The following is a 25,457-nucleotide window of genomic DNA, read 5'->3' on the forward strand; positions in this document are numbered from 1 at the left end:
TTTCCCGGCATTATTCGGCTGACTTCATCACTTCGGTAAAATTCGGTTACGGCGGATTTCACTTCGTCAGGCAATATTTTACCCTGTTTGGGATTTGGAGACGATAGCATACCATTTTCTTTCTCTAAACTTTTGGCTTGCACAGCCATTCTTTGGGAGCAACTGAATTCATTCATCATCCCTCTGATGCTCATATTCCTAGCAAATATTGTCAGTATACGTATTTGTTCTGAACGGCTCGAAACAACGTATTTTTCTTTCAGGCTTTTGATCACCTCTGGCATGCAGTTTTCATCACATTTTGATGCTGTATTTTGCGTTTTCTCTGCAGTGCTTGGTCCAGCAACTAGTTCTAATTTCTTTTGCACAGAATCTTCCACTTTACTTCGCTTTTCAGGAACGTACCCTGGGTTCCTTTCCACCTTTCGTTTGTCGAATGGGCTTTCGCCTATCATCGATAACGACTGGTTTAATAAGTCAACTTCTGCTTCTCGCTCAAAAACCTCCTCGTCCTCATCTGTCGAAATAGATTCTGCAATGCCTTCGATAGTATCTTCTGATAATTTCGAACTGGTCAAAGATGATTCTTCAATACGCTCTGGTGACAACTGAGAGTTTTTTTTTCTGCACGAAGTACAAAGTCTGTCATCTTTTTTTCACCTTTGAAGAAAATTTCATTTGACATCTTGCGAAGATCTTTTCGTTGTTTCGTTTTATGGCAGCTGAACGGATCGCAACAGTATTTTCGGAACTCCTTTCGATCTTCAGTCGCCATACTTACTGCAAAATATGCAAAAACTGAGATTAGCCCATTTACAACTTCATTCGATGATGGTTATACAAAAAATGTTCACTTAAAAATCAATAGACACAATAGGCAGAATAATTTTTCGTAAATGATGCAATATATATATGTATGTATATATAATATATATATATATATATATATATATATATATATATATATATATATATATATATATGTGTATATATATATATATATGTATATGTATATATGTGTGTGTGTGTATATATATATATATATATGTATGTATATATAATATATATATATATATATAGTTGAAAATGTGTCAGTCTGTTTGTGTGTTTCTCTGTGACCTATGCACGCAAAAAGTACTCCACTGATCCTCACCAAACTTCACATGATGACAGAACATGTACCCGGGAGTGTCCTGATGTAAAAGAATTGTACTTCCGGTTTCCAAATTATGATGTCATCACCTGATTGTGTGTTTCTCTGTGACCTATGCATGCGAAAAGTACTGGACTGATCCTCACCAAACTTCACATGCTGACAGAACATGTACCCGGGAGTGTCCCGATGTAAAATAATTGAACTTCCGACTTCCGGTTTCCGAATTATGATGTCATCACTTGATTTCGTAACATTAATTTTTCAAGTTCAGCCAATGACATGGGGCCAACGCCATATACAATATATCTAACATATGATTTTAAGTTTTTGTTTGTTTGTCTGCACGTGCTCATCTCCTGAAAGGTGAAAGATAGGAGCTAACCACTGAAACAAAAAATGTCGGGATGGGCCCGGGAAGGTTATAGGCTATGTGGCAAGGCCCCTCGGCCGGGGGGGGGGGGAAGGGGGTGTGTTTTCCCCCTCACCAACCCCCTTAGCCTATGACTGCCATGGCCCAATAGGGAACTGATCCTGTGCTCGCATCAGACATATGTATAGAAGATTAAATTAATTCAAAAAGAATCCTGGCCGCGCCGGGTGCATTCACCTAGTACATATATAATAGTCTGGAGATGATGATTGTCAATTTCAGACATAAAGTTGCCTGCCAGCAGGTGACGTCATTGGAACAATGACGGCAAACGTCACCCAATGTCGAATCAAGAATTGGTGATATGTGGATCCCAAACAATAAAACCATCATCACACTTGAACCCATTGAGATCCCATTTTCATCTATGCTGAGGTGTTGGAGTATATGAAGGGGTATTCTCACACAAAAAATATCGGGATCATCGGTTTGGCTGGGGGGCGGGGGCCCAAGGTTAAAGTGTTCCCCAAACTATAACTTTTTGAATTACTGTTTCGGAGTGATTTTACTTTACGCGATTCGAAAGATCTCGCTTTTACGAGCATTTTGATTCCAAGATCATCCAAATCGGACCACTACAACCTGTGATACATTGCCACTGGAAGATTGTGGGTCAACCGGGGGCGCCCAACTTTGGGGGGCCCCTAAAATGGGCCCACAGGTCTAAAAGTTGGTATTTTGAGTTTTTTTCACCCAAGTGAATTAATGACCAACATATGGTGAGAAAATGAGGTATTAGTGTCGGGAAGGTGTGTACACTTGACATGGAATGCCCCACCTGAAAGTTATTGGAAAGGTAAGCGATGAATAATGAAGGGAGAATTTGATGCTAAAGGGACTTTCGAGGAGTAACGAGTTGTTTTGCTAATTGAAGAGTGTTCATGATCTCTTTTTCCCTTTATGTAAAAAAAAAAAAATTGTGATTAACTTACGACTCGATAAATCTTGGTGACTTAATTTGGAAAGCAAAGTTGATGATTATCTCCACGTTGATTGTTTTGGATGGTGCTGCCTTTTCACAAGTAACAGTATAATTTGATTTAGCCAACTACACCGTGATTTCCTTCTGTCATACTGTTTGATCACATCTGCATTACTGAGCAAGCTGTATTGCCTTGTTCAAAATGATAGCAACACCTTTTGACTTTTGCAGCAATCTGAGCTCTTGGCTGGAGAGGGTGCAGGGAGATCCAGTGCTCTGCAGCAGCATAAGAGACAGGTGGCAACCCTGAAAAAGCAGCTCACACTCCGTACCAAACAAGTTGAGGAGGTGGGCATTTTTAAAATTGTGTATTAAATATTATTTTGCCATAACTGCTGAAATGCATAGATTACCTTTAAAAATTTCAACTACTTATACTTGTTGTACTCTGCCAATATTGGTCTCACACCAAAGGAGTTGCAAGACTATTGGAATTCCCGTTTCTGTCTGTGCATGTGACCACGTCTAAATATGTTTTCGGTTTAAAACTTTTTTATGTGCAACAACTTGTCCAGACAATGTGAAACTTTAAACTTAAGAATATTGTATTGATAGCTCTGATGTCATAGGTCATATGGCATGCCAGCCATATTGGATTAAAGGAAAATATATTGGACATCTCCGAAATGAAAACGAAACATTGAAACTTGGCAAATGTCATCAACTCTCCATGGGGTGTACAGGGGATAACAATGATGTCATTGGTAAAGTGCTATCCTAGTCAATTTATTGTCAAAATCCTGATCTGAAAAATCTAAAACTTCACATATCTGATCTACAACAGGAATTGCGGAGAAGCACAGTATTTGTTTTAGAACCTAATAGTCCGGGAGCCAACCTGTGTACGAGGCTGTTTTAGGGTTGGACCTTACAGCCTCTGCTATAAAATTTTACACCCCCAGGATGTTTAGATATATGTTTGCAGTTCATGAAAACCAATGTTGGCAATTCATAAGCTCTTGCGAAAAATTTTGGCGGACGTTTTTGTTTGAGGAAGATTTGAAAAATTTGATAAAACAGTAATTGTCAATAAAATTTCTAAAAAAATTAAAAAATCACATTCATTAAAAATAAATGTGAACTAAATGTAAGAATTCAATCAGTGCATTGTAAAATGACAAAAAAAAAATGCCTTTGTGGAAGTAAACCTCGTAAAAGTACATAATTTTGTGAAAAATGCCTTAAAAATAACGTTTTTTGAAGATGGCCTTTAGAACTTTTCTTATCATAGGCAGATGCTGCATTAGAATACTAATTTCTCTTAATGTGATATGAACATGGTATCCATGGCTAATTAAAACAGCAAATTTGAGTGAGTTCTATCAATTTTTAAAGAGAAAATTAACATTTTTGTCAACCAAAGTTACCCCTACCCCCAAAATCCTCTTACTCTATTGAACACAGTTCGGTTAAGGTTTGCTGGATCCAGGTTGGGTACTTCACTGATTCACTCTTCCAAAGGAAAATTCAATGGTGTTTGGAGTGACATGGCCCTGGAGCAGACATATAACAATGAAGGGAAGACATCTCTGTTCAAAGGCATATCTCAGGCACCAGCTGCTCGAGATAAATATGTGAAGACAGCACCATTTCTCACAGCTGTATCAGAGAACATAAAGTCTATGGCTAATCTAGGCCAACAGGAATCTACTCATCATGGAGAAACACATAAGCAGGCAACAGAAGAACATATGCATGTTGAGGAGATCAAAGAAAGTGATATGCCAGCAGATGATAAACCCATTCCAGTGTAACAACCAAGTGGATCTGCTCAATAGAGCAACTGGTGAGAAGGATGCTTCAAAAGACTTGGTCCATGCTCAAGCTAAGGGCATGGAAGCCATTATGAAAGCAGAAGAGGTGGTCTCTATTAAGATTGAACCACTGAAGCTGGTAACTTTCTCCTCACAGAAGAAATCAAACCCATCAAGGCAACAGAGTTTAATCAGGATCTATCAAGATGAGACTGCAGCTACACGTGTGCTGTGTTTCTATCGAGATGCCGACCCAGTCACAAGACAGATTGCATTTTCCCATGAGTGGACAGACTACCCATCATCCCTGTTTGAGGTTGATCCACGCTTAGCACAGGGGTTTGTAATGCGCAAAGGCAACAAGTCTGATTTCGTGGCAGTGCTAATTGCTGAAGCTGAGCAGGATGTTGTTTTACAGCTGCCATCATTACCACAGAGTGACCTATACACAGTTTATCTGGTAGACACAATGGCATTTGTAAATAAATACCAAAAAATGGGTGTGAAAACATTTGGTGAACTTCCCCAGCTGTATCTTCGCAAGCTCCTGCAGTTGAAACCTGAAATGTGCAACTGTGTCAACATCATTGGTGATCAGTATGATTTTGATGATAGCCATACTTTGAAGGGTGATGAGCAGCAGAGGAGAAACCAGACAGACCAGGCAAGACAATTCTCACCATCCAAGAGTCTAGAAATTCCGGACTGGAATTTACTCATGAAGAATCCAAGAAATAAAGGAAATCTTCAGAACTTCATTGGCACTTCCCTTTGTGAGAGTCCTGAAGCTAATCCGGATGGAGTGACCATCATTCTTGGTGGTATGATGGAAAACAAAGGTCACACTCTTTCCATCACATCAGCATCAAGTTCAGTTCTGGACTTACCTTGTGAAGAACATGAAGAGGCAGACACAAGGATTATTGCTCATCTTGCATATTGTGTGGAATATCTTGATCACCATCGAGCTGTTGTGCATGCAACAGATACAGACATAATTATGCTGTGTATATATCACTTCTGCTGCTTGAACACATTGCAAGAACTCTGGATACAACGGCAGAATCAATACCTACCTATTCATGAGCTGGTAGAAGTGTTGAGCAAGAAGTACCAGAAAATCCTCTTGATGTCGCAGCTACACTTCTGTGCACATATGTGTTGTGTGGATGTGACACAGTGAGCTACCCATTCAGAAGGGGAAAAGAAGAGGTCAGGTCAGGTATGGGAGCATGTGCCAGAACAGTGCGTCGCTGCGTCCACTTTCCGCCGGTACTCCAGGGGCCTCCATCTGGCCATCCCCCAGGCAGATGCCAGGCCCATCCCCATCTCCTTGAGATGATGGTCAACCTGCTGCAACCATGAGGCACGTGGTCGGCCCACTGGCCTCCTCCACTCATGAGACTCCCTCGCTGAGAGAATCTGGTGAGCAGGATCAGCATCAGGAAAACGAGCCACATGTCCATACAGCCGCAGCTGATGCTCACGGACTATGCAGGGAACAAATCTCATCCGAGTCTCTCTCAGCAACCGCTCGTTGGACACAAAATCCGACCAGCGATAGCCAAGGATTCTTCGAAGAGACCTGGTACCAAAGGAATTAAGTCTCTGTCTCAGATCCTTGGTCAAAGTCCAAGTCTCGCACCCATAGAGCAAGACTGGAAGTACCAAGGACCTGAAGACTCGGACTTTCGTCCTCCCGCACAGGTACCGGCAGCGCCACACCCCATGATCCAGTGAATCCATGACTCCCCAGGCCCGACCCAGACGTCTATTGACCTCCGGCTCACAACCTGCGGAGACATGAATATCACTACCAAGGTAAGTGAATCTATCCATGACCTCAACATCCTCACCACAAACAGACACAGACAGGACAGCAGCATCCAAGATGTCACCGAAAGCCTGGATCTTAGTTTTGACCCAAGAAATCCGTAATCCCAACGGCTCCGACTCCTCATTCAGCACCTCGAGGGCCCCCAAGAGGATGTCTAAAGTCTCCGCAAAGATGACTGCATCATCTGCAAAATCAAGGTCCGAGATCTTGACATTGCCAAACGATGCACTGCAACTTGATCTCTCCGACATCCTCCCTAAAATCCAGTCCATACAAGTGCTGAAAAGTGTGGGAGCAAGTACACATCCCTGACGAACTCCAGTAACAACTGGAAATAAGTCAGAGATGGTACCACCACACTTCACAGCACTCTCAGTACCAGAGTAGAGTTCAGACATCAGATCGATCAGTTTCGGTGGCACCCCACGAAGACCAAGAATCCTCCAGAGGACATCCCGATTCACTGAATCGAACGCTTTACAGAGATCAACATAGGCTGCAAGCAGCCCCTGCCGAAACTCTCGTCTGCGTTCCGTGAGGACACGAAGGGCAAGGATACGGTCAATCGTTGACCTCTTTGGTGTAAAGCCTGACTGCTCTGGACGCTGGTGCTCAAGCAGATGGTGGCGAACCCTATCAAGAATTATCCGAGCAAAGACCTTGCCCGGCACTGAGAGCAGCGTCACCCCTCGGTAGTTGTTGCAGTCTTGGCGATCACCCTTCCCTTTCCAGAGAGGGACAACAAGGCCCCTCTTCCAGTCAGTTGGGATGATGCCTGTGTTCCTGTGAAAAGAAGAGCGGCACAGGTTTCTCTGGGACTGATAGGAAACCTTCCCCACCTTGTTGATTTTGGAAGAGATAGTGAAATGGCAGCAACAGAATGTGTCATTGATGAGGCCAGAGTATACTGGACTGCTCTGCATGGCCAAAAAAGGGTTCAGCTGTTTGGATACCCTCAGGCAGCATATGTTTGTCTCTTCAAAATTAGACCTTAGGTCACTGCCAGCAACAGAAGATGCGTTTTACTTCCTTGTTTTAAGAGCATTATATCAATTGCTTCTGTATAGACGTGCACATCTCAGTGACCGAGCACTTCCCCCAGCCACAACATTTGGCAGAACCCTTATCAATGGAAAACTGGTCCCAATTCTCATGTCTAAGCCAGCCAAGCCAAACATAGACAAAACGGTGTCTTGCATGTGCAAATTATCCAAATGTCTGAAACGATGTTCATGCAAAAAGGCTGCTGTGCCTTGCTGAGTGACATGCATATGCCTTCGTCAGAGAGGTTCATGTGGTGGAGTTGTTTCAGAGAGTGACTCTTCCTCTGAAGAGGATGTTTCATGTCACAATATTGTGTTAATCCATTTCTAATTTTATCTTCCTTAAAACCATGGCATGTAAAAGTATGTTCTTGTTCCTGACCCCATTGATAGTCAAGCATTTCTGAGTTGCATAAATCTTTTGTTGTTTGACATATAACCTTGTCAATTGTAGGTAGGTTAAATCTACACCAATTGTGATATAGGAAATGAACTCCTCTTTAATATGAGGGGTCATTTGTGTATATAGGTTTAGTGGTTATGATTTAAGGACAATATGAATTACCCCTACCCCCATTGAAATGAGAGCGAGAGATGAACCTTCAGAGTTTAGGCTTTATTCCATTTGATTGGAGCCGCTTCTGTGGGCACACCAGGAAATACAGGTTCAGCTAGGAGTACATAAGCAGTAACGTATACATGTGCAGTTAACCATTGCAGACTAAATCCGCGTAAGCACGGAGTTCGATATAATCTCCATTCTCACCAGTCAATGAGCACCTTCAGTTAACGAGCATCAAGTGGACAGCCGATGTCAATAGCAATGCCCCGGGGACAATCACTCGTGCCGCAGAGACATCCCCTTATACGCGAGACGCACAACATGTGATCCCGCGTCATGTCCCTCGATTCACGTTAATTCACCACATTCTCCCCACCTTTAAAATGTAACTAGGGGCCCATCTTACACACCATGATTGCTTTAGCACTATAGGAGTATACATTTCAAGCAACGCGGACTAATAGATCTACAGAAGCATACATGCCAAGCAGTGATTATTTTGAGTTGTAGGAGCATGGAAATGAGCATCGATATATGATATAATGGGCATATAGGAGCATGAGCAGCGAGAATGCCGATAATCCCCTTTACAGATTGAGTCGTCGAGGGGCCTTATTCGTCGACCTCTCCGGGAGTAAACGGCAGTTTCACTTGAGGGAGACTCCGATCCTCTTGGTGAGCCTCGACTTGTGCCGGGGGATGACTCCTCGATCGCTCTCGGGTGGAACGCGGCAGCCCCGTCGCCTGGCGGAGTTCCTGGGGGGAAATGTCAGAGGAGGAGGTGCCAGAAGGTGGTGTACCGGCGGGAGGAGTACCTGAGGGAGCCAGATGGCGAACCGACACAGTGGTCTCCCTGCCATCCGGGGAGCCTGACATGAGCATACTCTGGATTAGTGTCAATGAGTTCGAGGCCCCCTCCACCAGGGGTTCATACTTGCTTTGTCGTACCGGGCGTTTCATGAACACTGTACCGGGGTGGGTCAGCCAGTTGGGCACCGTTTGACCGTCAACATAACGTCGTTGGTGAGTAAACATACGTTCGTGAGGAGTGGCATTTGTGGACGTGCAGAGCAAAGAGCGTATGGAATTCAGAGCGTCAGGAAGAGTAACCTCCCATCGCTCGGGGCCCAGTCCTCTCGATTTCAGCGCCAGAGTTACGGCTTTCCAAATTACTCCATTATACCGTTCCACCTGCCCGTTTCCCTGTGGGTTGTAACCCGTCGTTCGACTAGTTGCTATGCCGTGCTCTAATAGGAATTGTTTTAGCCCGGCCGACATGAAACACGGCCCTCTGTCTGAATGTATGTACGAAGGTCTCCCAAACATAGCGAAGAGGTCAGAGAGACATTTTACGACAGTGCCCGAGGTCATATCCGAGCACGGAAACGTGAAAGGGAACCTTGAATATTCATCAACAACGGTGAATATGTATCTGTTGTCTGTTTCGGTCGGTAGGGGCCCTTTGAAGTCGATGTTTAGTCTCTCGAAGGGAAGTAGCCTTGATCAGTCTGCCAGAAGCCACGCCATAGAATCTGGGTTTTAGTTCAGCACAAACAGGGCATGAAGCATTCATTTGTTTAATATCTTCAACAGAATAGGGAAGATTTTGTCTGCGTACGAAATGTGCCATCCTGGTTACCCCTGGGTGGCACAGAGACACATGGAGGTCTTGCAAAGCCTGACTGATTGTTGCCGAACTGTAGACCCGGGAGAAGGTATCTGCAGCAGGGTTTTCTTTCCCGGGCCGGTAAACAATGTAGTATCTGTAGCAAGCTAGGTCTATCCGCCATCTCATAATTTTTTCATTCTTAATTTTCCCGTTATTTTTCCCATCAAACATGAAAGCCACGGATCGTTGGTCCGTAACGAGCGTGAAGTGGTTTCCCAGTAAATAATGTCTCCATTTACGCAGCGCTTCGACGATGGCGTACGCCTCCTTCTCTATTGCCGAGTGTCTCTGCTCGCTTCTAGAGAGAGTTCTCGAGAAAAGCGACCGGCCGCCCAGACTGATTAAGTGTAGCAGCTGTGGCGTGATTTGAAACGTCGGTCTCCACCACGAAGGGCACCGAGCTGTCGATCGATAAAACCACAGACTTACTGATATCATCCTTGAGAGATTGTGGAAAGCTTTTACGACAGCGGCATCTGGTGGAAAGTTTTTTGCAATGCACTAGGGGATGTATTTTCTCGGAGTATTGCGAAATCCATCTTGCATAGTAATGCGAACATCCCGATCACCCGGCGCATTGTTTGCAAGTCCTGAGGTGGTGGAAGCTCACGGAGCGGGCGCAATCGCTCAGGATCAGGCTTAATTGTGCCGTCGGCTGTTGTGTAGCCGAGAAGGTCAATTGACCTTGCCGAGAATACGCATTTCTCGTAGTTGAAGTCAGATTATATTTTTCCAGCAATGCTCAAGAATCTGTCCAGATTCCTATCATGTTCCCTCTGATCCCTACCGCACACTGTGACATTATCCACGTAAACAAAAGTGTCTTCGAGGTTTTCATCTGAGATGATGTCGTCCATAACCCGTTGGAAGCAAGCTTACTCCATTCGTGACACCGAATGGTATCCTTCTGAACTGGTAGAGGCGCCGCCCTGCCTGGAATGCAGTGTACGGTTTGTCTTCCTCTCGGATGGGAATTTGATGATAGGCGCTTCGCAAGTCGATGGTACTGAATACCTTATAATTGGCCACGCGTTCGACCATCTCATCTATGCGCGGCAGGGGGTAGGCGTCGAGTTGGGTGAAGCGATTGACCGTTTGGGAATAATCGACAACCATCCGTTTCTTATGGTTCTGACTGCTGGTTACTAACACCTGTGCGCGCCATGGCGAATCGCTCGGTTCTATAATTCCCTCCTCCAGTAATCGCTTGGTTTCCGAAGTGATGAAATTCATGTCAGCAGTGGTATATCGCCGCGATTTGATCGCTATCGGTTTGCAGACCGGCGACAAGTTAGCGAACAGCTGGGGGGACGTCACCTCCGCGGTGGTCAACACATTTAAAATTAGACGAGGCTTGCTTCCTCCAAAGGGTATTTCGACGCTCGTGTGCTGCTTGAGGACATTATGACCCAGAATTACGTCTGCGCACAAATCACGAAGCACCAGCACCTTTACATCCCGATGCGTGTACCCTTTACGTCCAATTCAACATTGCAGTACCCTCGTACGCGGGATTGTAGTGAGGTGGCGGCCATGCATACCGTATTGTCAGTCGGGTGGATTACCCATTTCCTGCCCTTCACTAGCGAGCTGTTGACGAAACTTTCAGAGCTACCGGTATCAATCAGTGCCTCAGCCATATGCCCGTTAATTCGTACGTTGATGATAGCCTTGGATAGATTCCCCGGGAGTCTGCAGTCAATTTATTTTGCGAGTAGAGAGCCGCAGAAGTGGGTTTATTTCTCCTTAGAGTAGATTTACATACCCTGGCATAATGCCCTTTCTTGTCGCAATTCATGCATGTGGCATCTCTGGCGGGACATTTTTGACGAGGATGCCTTTTGTACCCACAAAAGAAGCATTTACCAACCGGAGCAGTTGCTGAGGAGTTTGGCACGAGGTCTGGGTATCCGGCTCCTCGGGTGTTTCTCCATCCCTCATGTCTGGCTGTGTCTGTGCCAGTGGGGTTCCTTGGGTTCCCATCGTAGCAGCGTTCATGAGCAGCATCGGTGTCCCAAATGACTCAGATTGCTGCTGAGCCGTATCCATCGCTCGAGCCTGATCGACTACCTTGTCAAGAGTGGGTTGCGCTTTCTCTAGTAAGCGTTGCCGTATGTGGGCTGATCTGAGTCCTTGGATGAATGCCTCCCGGGTCGCTTCCTTTCGGTGTTCCTCGGCGCTTACCGCCCGGAAGCTGCAGTCTTTTCCCAGCTGATTCAGAGCTTGCAGGAACTGATCGATTGTCTCCCCGGCTGCTTGCTTGCGTGTGTTGAGAAGATGTCGTATGTATACCTCGTTCTTGGGCTTCACGTAGAGCGCCTGCAGCACGTCGATCGCTGCTTCGTAAGTGTCGCACCCCGAGAAGAGCCTGTACACGCCGGGCGAGACATGATTCACGAGGCGGCAAATTTGTCAGCTCCCTCCGCGATGATGGTCAGATAGTGTGAGAAGGAGCAGAACCAATGTGACCATTTCATTTCTGCGTCAGTCGCGTTCGGGTCTGCGTCGAACCTCTCTGGTTTGTAGATCTTGTCCATCTTTGGTTGAGAGAGCCGAGAAAATCAAATGGAATAAATTGAAATGAGAGCGAGAGATGAACCTTCAGAGTTTAGGCTTTATTCCATTTGATTGGAGCCGCTTCTGTGGGCACACCAGGAAATACAGGTTCAGCTAGGAGTACATAAGCAGTAACGTATACATGTGCAGTTAACCATTGCAGACTAAATCCGCGTAAGCACGGAGTTCGATATAATCTCCATTCTCACCAGTCAATGAGCACCTTCAGTTAACGAGCATCAAGTGGACAGCCGATGTCAATAGCAATGCCCCGGGGACAATCACTCGTGCCGCAGAGACATCCCCTTATACGCGAGACGCACAACATGTGATCCCGCGTCATGTCCCTCGATTCACGTTAATTCACCACACCCATCCTACATCTTCGCTTTTGCCAACATTGTGTTATCAGAGGGGGCTCGCAAAAGTGTTGACTGTGTTGTTGCGCAAGAGTTTCACCATTGCCAACATTGGTTTTCATATACTCAAAGGGTGTCTCTTTATGAAAATCAACACAAATTTTATAGCAGACCGGGCAATTTTTTTTTAATTTTGATCGGTTGGCTCCCGGACTATAAATGTTTTGTCACAAGTGTATGGAAACTTGCTATGTTGCCCTGATGATGCCCCAATCAGGGTGAAACCGGTCAGTAATTGCATTTTCCATGCACTTGTGACAGCATCTGAAATTGTATCTTTGGTAATTAGTGCTGTGAGATGGCTCTTTCGGCAACCACAGACAGAATGTGCATTTTGGTGGTGATGTCACGACGTTCATCTCAGGTCGGAGAACACCATTAATCCGTGTGTGTGTGTCCGTGTGTATGTGTGTGTGTCCGTGTGTCCCAGCTTGATAGACCTGTAAATCATAGTTCGTGTCTCACAGCAGCTGAAGCTGCACGATCTGTGAGCATTAATGTCCGTCTGTCATATGAGCATATTACCTCTGTCTTCCTGCCCCACCACCCAGGATGTGAGTTTGCAGTCGGGCATAACAATAAAGTAAAAGAAGGCCCTTCCGATCTGATAAATGCATCATAGCATTAAATACCATGAGCGCATGCGTCCCTTCCTACCCGATGAATGTAACATAGCATTAAATACCATGAGCACATGCGTCCCTTCCTACCCAATGAATGTAACATAGCATGAAATACCATGAGCAAAAGCCTGGTGTTGGCTTAGTGGTTAGGGTGGCGGCTTGGGATCCGAGGGTCCTGAGTTCAAGCCCCGTTGGCCGCTGAATTAATACACCAGGGCGTTGACTCAGCCTGTCATCCTTCCGAGGTTGGCGAAATGAGTACCAGTGTGTACTGGTAGAGGGGCACTGCATCAGCAACACAGTTGCACTTCCAAGAAATGATAGCTGGAGTGTACGAGGTGCAGTGGAACACGAAGCAAGCGTGCCAGCATCAACTCCGCTTTATTGCGCGACCGGAAGTACATTCCTGCCACCCCTAGCGGGCGAGGCATGATTTTCGAAAACCCAATCACGTGATACAGCACAATAGCGACCCCTGCAGATAAGCTGCCTTACGCAAGAAGAAAAAGAAGAAGAAGAAGAAGAAGAAGGAGATACCATGAGCGCATGTGTGCTGCTTTGCTTCCTGCCTGGATAGCTTCAGCAGTGCACACTGGAGTCCTATTTTGAAGACGCACCCATTTATTTTCATAACATTCTTTTCATAACACAAGTCCACTGTGTCAGCTGTTCTTACTGCCTTGTTTAAATGGAAAGACTTGCTGGCCTATATTAATTCTCTTCCTTTCATCAATCGCAGGTTCAAGTTGCAAACGAGGAACTTCAAACTTCTTACGTCGAAGTCAAAGCAAAGCTTCAGGAGGTATGGTTACATTTGTATACATTGCTATATTACATACCTGGCTGTGTCATAAAGACAGGTTATTCGTGCGCTGAATTAATTATCAGTACATTATAATTATTCAGGAACACATTGGAGCCACCACCAACCATGCTGAATTTTGTTCAATTTGTTGCTCATGTGTTGACGTACAGTGTACGATGGTGAATAAAGTTGTATTTATTGTCATATTTGCCTTTCCAGTAAATATCCAGAAGTTTATCATGAGAGTCCATTCATCTCTATTTAAAAATGAGTGAATTTTCTTCAATATTTGATTGGGGGAACCGTGTGCTGCTCAGGAAAATATGACTCAGCGGCTTGAAATTATTTATAAGATTATATTTATAAAATGGTGGGGGTTTTAGGATGTGTACCCACAGCACATAGACAAAATTTGGCATGGATTGCCCTAAGGCCTTAGTTATTTTATAACTTGGTTTACGGATCCGCCGATGGTATATTTGCCAAAATGAAATATAAATATAAAACACATTTTTAGCCTTTTATATTTATAAATTTTTCCGCCGAAGGTGCAAAAGTTTCAAAACCCGAAATGTAAACGTCGGCATTTATTTTCAAAATATAATTTCACGCGCACGCACCAAAATGCCAAGTCACCTTTAACCAAACTGCGCAGTAGTCTTCGGTCATGGCGTCTGAGCAGTGGCCAGTGTGGTTCAGATTGACTGTGGTTTCTGGTGCGAAAGTAATTGTTAAGAAGTATGTCAGCGGTATAAATTCGAGTGACTGTATTGGTGATTTAATCACGCAACATCTTGACGACGAATATTCTGGCCGAACTATTGCATCAATTCAATGCAGCAGCATGGATGATTTGCAGGCTACTCTCGATCGTGCCGATTTTGTTTCCATCGAAAGTTGTACACCGCTGTTCGTATTGAAAGATTTTGGTGCCAAGTACGTCAAAGTTTCCCTGCGAGATGCTGATATTCCGCCTTCAACGGACCAGAAATCAGCCTTTGATGTGCTCATGGGGATGGGGAGACGGTACGATCAGATGCCCACTGAAAAGTAAGAGCGAGTTATGGCTCTGATTTACCGTTTTGAGCATGTTGACTCCTCGTAGACACATTTTTTAAATCGTATCCAGCACTATGCACTGGTGTGCACGCACACATCTACGACTTGGACAGTAATTTTCTCAGCATTGTTTCCATTTGTTTGATGATCCAACAGGTTTCTATAAGAAAAACATGCCAGACTATATTGTAAAAACAAGTTTTAATCTCTCTTTATTGTTTTTAACATCAGATGATACAGTGAACATGGGCATCCTGCATTTGAATGGTCTTCCATCTTCAATGTTTTCTTAGATCCTCCTGGTCCGGGATTTTTATTTATTTCCCCCCCACCAACCCTTGTCTTTTCCATGGAACATCCGAAAAAAATCATAAAAATATATAATTTCTAAAAATTGAAATTATATTAATATTTATATTTCGACCAAACGACCCAAATTTTTTGCTGAAGAACTGCGTAAACCAAGTTATAAAATAACTAAGGCCTAACCGTACAGGTGGAAATCATAAGTGGGCTTCACATACATATATACATATTGTTACGGTTGTGGAAATTCGCAAACCACCATTCAGGTCCTGCAGGTGAGACATCTCTGTAAGTACATGTGTAGTTTGCCCAAACCCGTTGTATAGAGGGAATTTATGTGATCCATCCGGGCTGCGACGCTTTGAGTTAGCCATTTTTTCTGTTCTATCTTTTATTTCAAACAAACAGCATCTCAACAACCACGCCATCCCCACCACAGCGCCAACCACACTACAACCACGCCACCTCCACCATCTACGCTACCACATCTTCGCCACTCGCCATCAATTGGCCCTGTGCGGTTACAATCTCCGGGAACAAACAAAAACCAACAACGATGCTCGGGGGTTTTCCCGCCTGTTTCTCCCGTCGAAATTCTCCGCGCTCGGTGTGGGGGAGGTGCGATCCGAGCAGGGGTCTGATTTTGGGGGAATAATTCCCTGGCTCTGAGCCAAGACTGACGGCCCCGGCCCCCGCACGGCACGGGGTGGAGGGGGAGCGAGAGGTCACGCCCCCTTCGAGAGGCTTCTCCAAGAAGCTCGAAGGGAGGCAGGGCCGAAAACGGGGCGGAGCGAAGGGCGGAGCCCCGCGCTACAAAAGACGGACAGGACGGACCTTGAGGTGTGGTTGGTCGAGGGTTGGTCTTCATGTTGGTCTTCTGGTTCATGGTCGTCTTCTGGTTCGAGTCGCGAGCTTGTTGTTCCTGCCTTGCTTCTTCGATCCGTGCGCGAGTGCGGAAAACAGCGCCAAACAAACCCCGTCCGTTTCCCCCAAACCCCATCTGTACCGTCAAGCGGACCACACGAGCGACACGCGGCACGAGCTCGCGGACCACGCTGGAGGGGCTCGGAGTTGCGGTCGCAAAGGAGGACTCGACGCGATCAGGGAAGTCGCACTTCCATTTTCTTTTGGGGTTTGGTGTAAATGTCTGTGGGTGGCGCCGTCCGTCAAGTAGTATTGTTTTAAGTGTTGCCGTGTGTTCGCGTATTCGTTCGTAGCTCTGCATTGTTGTTGTTGTTGTTGTTTTAAATTGCTTTATGTGCATTTCTGATTCTGTTTGGCTGTATATGTGTGTGTTCTGTGTCTGTGAATAAAGTGCATTATGTTGAACTGTTCCCCGTTTCGCTGCGTCCTTTCCTTCATTTGAATCTCCATCTTGCTTCATGTAAAGGGTTCGTAGTGGGCTTAATACACCCGATAAGTTATCGGAACCGTCGAGGCTGACGATAACACCGCTCGGTTATCCCGATAGTACGGAACGGACCGCTTAAGCAGCCCGTGTCCAGAGTCGACCTGCGGCGAGGTGCGATCGCCCGGTTTACCATCCGCGTGGGTACTTAGGTAGGTCGAGTTTGGCTAACAACCCTATCCCACTCGGGTGGCCGATTGGCACGATCGTGGTGAGGCCGAAAGGCCCACCCGTGACTAGCTCCCGGCGTTAGTCCGAGAGGATCACGACAGAATTGTCCGTCCGGTGGTCGACGTGCCGCGATTCGAGTCTCGCCGATCGCACGCCGGCGGGCGCCAATTCGCAACAATATACACATGTAGACAGAAGTGGGCTTCTCACAGGGTTGGAGGAGAAGGGGGGGAGGTAGAATATTTTTGTGTCCACGACCTGATTCTGCGTATCCCCACCACGACTGCAAAATTTGTTGGAAATTGGCCAAGCCATTTTTTTTGTTTATGATTTTAAGACGCGCGCACGCACGCACACTTTCCTTGTTGGAGGGGATTTTTTTTTTGTCCCCATGACCTGAACCTGGGTACTCCCTGTAAGTATGCAAATTGGCTCAGGCATTTTTGCCCTCGCCGAAAGAGAGGGTATTGCGTTTGAGTGTGTTTGGTTGCCTGTCTGTCTATCTGTTTCTCCGCACAGAACTTTTGTGTTTTTCTCCGCAACAGCTTGTCGGATTGAGACAAAATTTTCACTGTTGGTGCAACTACTCATGTAGAGTGTTTTAATGATAATTCTGACGTCATATGTCACGTGGTGTGGCAGCCATGTTGGAAAAACGGAAAAAATGTTGAACCTCTATATCTGAAACCACACCAAGGAAAAAAATTGAAACTTGGCACATAGCAAGTACTCCTCATGGGGAATAAGTGCGATTTTTTTTTTTTGTGATGTCATAGGTCCCTTCGTTATGATGTCATAATTGTAAATATAGAATGCTACATCTGATCAATATGAACATTTTTGAGGGTCATCTCGGAATAAAATGGTCCACAGAAAAAAAAATTGATGATGTCATCGGTCCCGTGATTTGGCAGCCATCTTGGTTTTCTGCTTTTTAAAAAAAAAACCTTCAAAAAATCGTCTTCTCTGAAGTGGCTGAACAGATTGAGGCGAAAGTTTAGAAGTATGACCGCCAATCCATGAGGAACAAAAGATTCACACGTTTGAGTTCATAGGTCACATAGTTTGGCAACCATATTGGATTTACCCTAAAACCCATACAAATCTTCTCCAGAACGGCTGGAAAAATCGAGGGGAAACTTCACACAAATGTTCCCCAAGCCATGGGTGTACAATTTCGTTCAGGAATAATTGATAGGTCACATGGGGTGTGGGAGTGTGGTGGGAGGATTTTTTTTTGGTGGGGGGGGAGGGGTGGGGTGGGAAGGGTAATTTAAAACCTTAACCATATTCGGAAGTACCTACACCAAAAATTTGGGGCCCCTAAATGCTACGGTTCGGCTGTGAAAGAGTAACAAACCAACACACAAATAAACGCATAAACACTTGAAAATATTTATATGACTCCCGTTGCTTTCCCCTTTCTGAATCCTCCCTGTTGAGCTCACCTGAAATGTAGTTCTGGGGAGCTTATGCGATGGCACGTTGTCTATCCACAAATATTTGCAACTTCTCTGAAACTTCACATGATTTTGATGAAACTTTACCACGATGTTCATCACTGTGTTCATGGCATTGAAGAAATTGGGTCCTCCAGGGGTCTACAGGGGTTGTCCTCCAAAATAGGTATTTACTTTCTTTTCAGAAAATACACATACAATTCTGATGAAACTTGACCACAACCTTCATCACCCGTGACGTACCAAATTTTGTTCACACCGTTGAAAAAAAGAATTGGGCTCTGAGGGGGTCTCCGGAGGGAGTTTACGGGGTGGGGGGAGGTTTCCTCTTCAAAGAGATATCTGCTTTCTACTCAGAAATGATGCACACACAATTCCGATTAAACTTGACTAGAACCTTCATCACTTCCAGTGGTGAGGGGTATTGCCCCTATTTTTGTCTTCTATCCTCTCTACCTATTCTGTAGTTCCTTCTCTTTGATATCCCCTGTTCTAACCCGACTGTATACATTTATTAATCACCATATTTATACTTTTTTGGAGCTCAACATTGGCCCATCAGTGTGTAATAATATAGTCTTGCCATGCTGATTGCATCTTTGGCCTGTCTAATGTATTGTTGGGGAAATGGCCCTGAGGATGCTATTAAATATAGGATTAGCCCAGATCCCCCATTAAATGCATGTTTAGCCAGGATTGTTCGGTAAATGGACGTTACATGTTTGTCGGGAGATGGAGGAGGCTGTTTGTTTATTGTTCGTGCGGTGGTGGTGTACCGAGAGCTTCTTCTTCTTCCTTCCCCTCTCCGGACGAGGCCCTGCCCAGTCGGTTGAGAGGGAGTGGCCTTCGAGAAGGAAGTGAAACTAAGGGGAGGAGCCAGTGGGCTTCGAGGCGAGCGAACGGAGGAAAGGCAGTGTGGATCTGAGACGAGAGCGCTGAGGTCAAGTCTGCCATCGGCAGGAGGAAAAACTGCATGAGGGTTTTTGCGATCGGCTTTTCGGAAAGAGCGAGCCGAAAGAAAGGCAAGGAAGGGACTGAATGAGGTCTGTCTGCCATCGGCTGGGAGAGGTTCTGGCTGAGGTCGAGTGTGCGATCGGCAGTAGGAGGAACTGAACCTGAGGGTCGAATCTGCCGAGGGAGGAACTCAACCTGAGGGTTAGGCTGCAATCTGCTTCGAGAAGACCTGGCTGCTGTGTGAGTCTGGAGTCGGCTTCGAGAGGAGGTCATCGACAGGTTCAACCTGCGTCTAACCACGGAGCCTCTGTCCCGACTCACGGCACTGCTCGACACGTTTGCCGATCCGCCTGCCGGAGCCCAACATCTCGATTTGGCCTGGACTTGTATGCTGGACCTTGTGAGAAACCAGCTGAAACCCACCATCGATCTGACGATCTTGTGCCGTCGACCTTACGCGGGGTCAGAACGCGCGGAGGCTGCGTGTGCAAGCGGTGCCGGGAGAACATGGACGAGCGCCATTTTGCCACGCGGCGTGTTTGAGCTTGGGCGCTCGAATCCGTAGACATCGGCTTGTCACGAGCCACATTCATGCCTTTGACACTTTCCTTTCGTCCATGAAACATCACCAAGTACTCTGTGTCTTGTCTGCATGCTGTCCAGTGTCCATGTCTTGTTTGCATGTCGACTCAGGTTTATCTCGTTGGAGTTCTCTTCGAAACCCATAATCCGTAGCTCCCCAGTTAAGAACGGGTTATAGATTAATTATAACATTATCGTGAATGCTTTGCTTGTGTTGTGTTCCCTGATGTGTCCCCAATAAATCTGACTGATTTGTATGAAGTTGCCGCTTTGGGTTTATTCGTGCCGCGCTGAGAAAAAATTCGCTCGATTTGGATATAAAACGAAAATGGTTACAGACTGGCAGAATTCGCTCGGTATCTGACAAAACCAGTCTGTAACCGGGGTCTATTTCCCCAACTGCTAAGGTCCAAGGGTACGTTGGTATCGCGATTCGAGACTCGTGACCCGAGGCCTCTGCCGAACCAGTCGGCGTTATAACCCCGGAGACTGCGGTGGTTAGGGTGGCGCCGAATCTGTAACATTTGGCTGTCGAGAGTAGGGTGCGAAACCCCAAAACTGGTTACGGACAGTGATTGACGTGTTCGTCCAAAACCCGCCACCGCTGAATCCTTAACAGTATCATACCCAAACTATTCTCTCCCAGTAGCTGTTTCATCCTCTGTGCAATTGCTTTTAGCTTATTTATTATGATTGATTGTTTATTAATTTCATCTCAGTGTTTTCACTGGTATAATTGTTTATTTTCACGTTTTGTCATCATCCATTCAGAATTGCACAGTTCTTGTCACAAAAATATATTCACTCTTTAAAATACTACCTTATTGTGTGTGAGGCATGGTCAGGCACTTTAATCATAAGATGTGTATGACTGTTATCTCTCTTGATTTCATTGGATATTTTGGTCACATTCTTATAAAATTGTGCAGGATCACTGTGACCTCTGTGCAGTTGAGGTGTGGGTGGGGACACGAGAGATTTTTTGAGACAGCTTTTAAATGGGTAATGGTCATTTTAAACCTTTTCTGAAACCAAGTCGAATGTGTTTGAGACGTATATTAATGTACCCTGCTATGAGACTCATTAACACGAGTCATTTGCCAATCACACCCGTTGTAGATAGTTGTACAGAGAATGGAACTTGATCGGGTTATGAAGGGATTGGACACGGCTGAAAAGCAGACAGATGCTGGGTAAGTATCTACACAAGTACACTGCGTCAGCTGTTCTTACTGCCTTGTTTAAATGTAAAGACGTGTTGGCCCACATTATTCCTCTTCCTTTCATCAATCACTTTTCATTTATTCCTCTTTTTCTTTCTTTATTTTGCAATGTCAAGGGGCTCACAAAGAAGCTTGTGTCAATTATGTTCGACCAAAAGTCCTGTGAAATGCGTATGAAGCATTTGTGTTCGGCCAATGAACGGTAGAAAATAAAAGAACAAAAGATGCTGATGTTTCAGGTGTCTGTCTACCTTTCATATGTGCAAGAGAGGGATATTTGATCATACCGATTTTATTTTCCTGTGCTGGTAATGACGATGATTCCATTATGCTCACACAGTGCATATGTCATGGATTGCGATTTGGTGAGCATCAAGGAATGATTGCTTGTCGCCTTAAATTTTAGATTGTTTTCTCCATTGCCGATTTGCAGATTGGCAGGCTGTTTGAAATCGTGCTTTTGTAGATCATTTTTTGACGAGCAATTATATCCCGTGAATAGATGACCCCAAAGATTTTGGTGGGTTTGTGGATAACACATATAGGGCAAGGACATTAGGAGAAATCGGTGTCCTTTTAACATGGAAGGGAGAAATTTACTCTGTCGTTGGCATTTCAATCTGGGATCTCAACATCATGATGTGAGAGCTCGAATGGGAATGCCAAACAGACCAATCAAAATATTATTTATTTGCGACACCTTGTAATTTTTTTTTTCTTCCTTCGTTTTCTGTCTAAGATTGAGGCTCTTGGAAGAGCAAGGTGAGAGAGGGACACCAGTTGGCTACAATAAGCAAGGAAATGAGAGAGAGAGAACGAGAGAGAACGAGAGAGAACGAGAGAGAACGAGAGAGAACGAGAGAGAGAGAGAGAGAGAGAGAGAGAGAGAGAGAGAGAACGAGAGAGAACGAGAGAGAACGAGAGAGAACGAGAGAGAACGAGAGAGAACGAGAGAGAGAGAACGAGAGAGAACGAGAGAGAACGAGAGAGAACGAGAGAGAACGAGAGAGAACGAGAGAGAACGAGAGAGAACGAGAGAGAACGAGAGAGAACGAGAGAGAACGAGAGAGAACGAGAGAGAACGAGAGAGAACGAGAGAGAACGAGAGAGAACGAATGAACACATTGCAGCCTGCAAGTCATGTAAAAGTTGATGAGGGTAATAATGACTGTGGGTAAGGTTGGGGAATTGCATGCACTGCTTGCTTTTGAAGCTCTGCAGGGAAGAAAGGTATTGAATAGTCTTAGGAAGGCAGTTCTTCAGGTGGGTTGAGGTGTGTGGTAAGCTGGGTTTTGCTGGTTTAATCAAGAGGGGTTACCGTAAGAACATGTGCATTGTGAAGTTGGAGGGCTGAGAGAGCAAAGGGAGCTGGACCAGAGGAGAGGTAGTAAAATATAAAACTGAGGCCACTGATGAGCCTGCGATGTGAGACCAACAGACCATGTTCTTTGGCCTCATTGTCGGAGATTCTAATAATGTTGACAGCCTTGGATTGCACAGAATCCAGGAGAGGATTGGGCTTTCATCTGATGCTTGGGCATCATGCCTGGTGTTGGCTTAATGGTTTGGGTGGTGGGCTTTGGATCCTGGTGTCCTGAGTTCAAATCCCGCTCAGTTTTCTGAATACCAGGTGGGGTTAACTCGGCCAGTCATCCTTCCGAGGTTGGCAAAATGAGTGCCAGCATGCTGGTATACTGTGTCGGAGTGGCGACCCGTCCAGGATTGTGCCCAATAGCCAAGGAGACTGCTTAAGCAGCACCAACGCTCTGCACAGAGTATGGTCCCAATCTCCTCCTCCTCCTTGGGCATCAGCCTACAGTAAGCCTGGTGTTGGCTTAGTGGTTAGGGTGGCTGGCTTGGGATTTTAGGATCCTGAGTTTTATCCTAGTTGGATCCCGAATTAACACCAGGTGGGTTGACTCAGCCTGTCATCCTTCTGAGGTTGGCAAAATGAGTACCAGTGTACTGGTATGGGGCAAAGCATCAGCGACACAGCCACGCCCCAACAAAATGATAGCTGCCCGGCAACCAAGCTGCCATACGCAAGAAGACAAAGAAAGCCCACAGAAGAGAGCAGTACTTCATTAAAATGCTTTGTAGATTGAGAATAGTTTTGATTTCTCAAGGAGAGACATTGCACGATGAAGGATGCCGAGTCTGTGTCTGGTTTTGGAGGCCAGCTTTTGCTAGATGGTCAGCCCAGGAGGGTTCACGGCTGATAGTGAAGCCTAGACGTTCAAGAGACTGAATCTTGATGACCGTTCTCGAAGCTGTTGGTATCGTTTTAAAAAAATTCGGTGGGCTCATACCGGTATTTCACTGATATTTCAATTTCAATCATTGTGTTTTACGCAGGTTCCAAACCATTACGCATACATATATGAATTACCAGCAACCAGTCACAGCTCCTGTGGCCCCACTGCCCGTTGCTTCTTCCAAAGTGCTGGTTCGACATTCTTCTGTCGATGATGACTCGGCACGAGCATCTGACCGCTGTTCGGCCAGTTAGGGCAGCATGCGGGATGGGGGTGATCATGCTTTTTGTGATGTCGAAGGTTGGACGAACTGGAATCGGATGTCTTAACCAAGACCTTGCAGACTTTACATCTGAAAAGGCAATTACCAACGACCGCATTTAGTGGGGCGGATAACAGCAATTTTTGAGAGGAATCATGCAAATGATGATACAAGCATCAAATTTGGCACATTTGTTCTCCAGGGGATCCTAATCAAATCTGCCTGATTGGTCATTTGAAAATCCAAATTTTGAAAAATTTTGATTTTCAAATGGCCAATTGGTCAGATTTGATCAGAAAGCCCTGCAGAACAGAAATGCCAAATTTGATGCTTGTATCATAATTTTCACTATTTTTCTACTATCTACTGCACTATTCTTTTTGAAGTGCGTTAAACCCTCAGATATCGTGGGGATTAGGGTCCTGGAAAATGCAGCAATAGTTAAACAGCGATTGTGGAACCCAAGGGCCAATGGGAAAAGGGGGGATCGGTTCCTGGGCTTCGAATAAATATAGAGGAAGATCGACAGCAACCAGAAATAAATACATCACAATTGAAATTGGAAGGGCACTCGATAGAGTGCATACTTCCGCCACGTAATTCCTGATCCACAAGAACATATCAGGCCCAATACATTTTTGAAATATCTTGCCATATTTCATTTTTGGCCCCATCTCTCAATGGTGAAGAATCACTTTTAAAAATTAAATAAGTCTCTTATCCAAATCCGGATTTGGATCTTCACCGAAATTGAATCAATTAGTTGTCGTCATACACCCAACCTGTCCACCGATTTTCATCCAAATCCGTCCACATCTTTTTGAGATATCAATGGGAGTCAATTGGAGGCCAATTGGAGTCGGTGTGAGAACTGATTTACAGATAATATCACCGTACTGTATAAAACCCAAAAACCGAGAGTCGCTTTCACCCTTGTTTTGGGGGATTTTCAATAAACGAATTCTAAAAACAACGTTGAATGACAGACGTTTCAACGTGATGTGCACAAACATTCTTTATAAACAGCTGTCGATCGTAGTGTAATGGGTAGTATAAACAGCTGTCGATCGTAGTGTAATGGGTAGAAAACCAGAGTGGTGTCAAAGCCACCCAATGCTTGCCTGTTTATACATTTATCGTTTTTAAAAGACTAGTCTAATAATATTTTTTATAAAGCATTGCAGTGAAGTCTGATCCAAATAATTTTAAAGCAATATATGTATTTGTATATTGTAATCGGTAAAAAATAGTGTGGTAGATAAAAACATTAGAAAGGAAATAACTTGCACCAAAAACTTTAACATTTTCACTCTCACGCTCACGCTGACGCTCAAAGACTAGACTAATATTTTTTATAAAGCATTGCAGTGAAGTCTGATCCAAATAATTTTAAAGCAATATATGTATTTGTATATTGTAATCAGTTTAAGAAATAGTGTGGTAGTTAAAAACATTAGAAAGGAAATATCTTGCACCAAAAACTTTAACATTTTCACGCTCACGCTGACGCTGACACTCACGCCAGGGGTATCGCTATAGCTCTCTGTTCTTCAAACAGGCGAGCTAAAAATTAGTCCATAATTTGGAAATTGGAAAACATGTTAATTCAGTAAACAGCTTGGAAATTTGTGGTTATCAAATCTATTTTGCTTTGAAACTGACAAAGAGAAATAACATAACCTCTCTAAAGGACACCCTATTCATATAAAAGGAAAGCAAGAATTGCTTTGCAATACCGATGTGATATTTTCTATGTCCAAAAAAGGCATAACTGAAAAATTGACGAAATGCCCTGAAACTCAAGCATGTTCTGTAACTTATCATAATAAAGCCATGTACCAAGTTTCAGTTCAATATGTTGAAAGGGTATGGGGGGGAGTCTGAAAAACCATCGGTGGGTCAGACGGATGGACGGACAGATTGAGAGCAAACCTGGAGTCC

At 44.8% G+C, this 25,457-nt stretch overlaps 1 protein-coding gene across 4 annotated transcripts in view; it reads left to right on the plus strand.

Moving 5' to 3' along the window:
* The window catches only part of CCDC93 (CCC complex scaffolding subunit CCDC93), a 104,400-nt gene that overhangs the window by 46,539 nt on the left and 32,404 nt on the right, over nucleotides 1-25,457 (plus strand). For all 4 annotated transcript variants that reach the window (XM_085872735.1, XM_085872736.1, XM_085872733.1 and 1 more), the window contains 3 exons: nucleotides 2,740-2,856; nucleotides 13,771-13,833; nucleotides 20,896-20,969. In XM_085872735.1, the coding sequence (XP_085728861.1) occupies nucleotides 2,740-2,856; nucleotides 13,771-13,833; nucleotides 20,896-20,969 (254 nt within the window). The remainder of the gene's footprint in view (nucleotides 1-2,739; nucleotides 2,857-13,770; nucleotides 13,834-20,895; nucleotides 20,970-25,457) is intronic.

Source organism: Eptatretus burgeri, chromosome 3, assembly GCF_056783735.1.
Source record: "Eptatretus burgeri isolate ZD-2024b chromosome 3, Ebu_testis_v1, whole genome shotgun sequence".
Taxonomy (NCBI): Eukaryota; Metazoa; Chordata; class Myxini; order Myxiniformes; family Myxinidae; genus Eptatretus; species Eptatretus burgeri.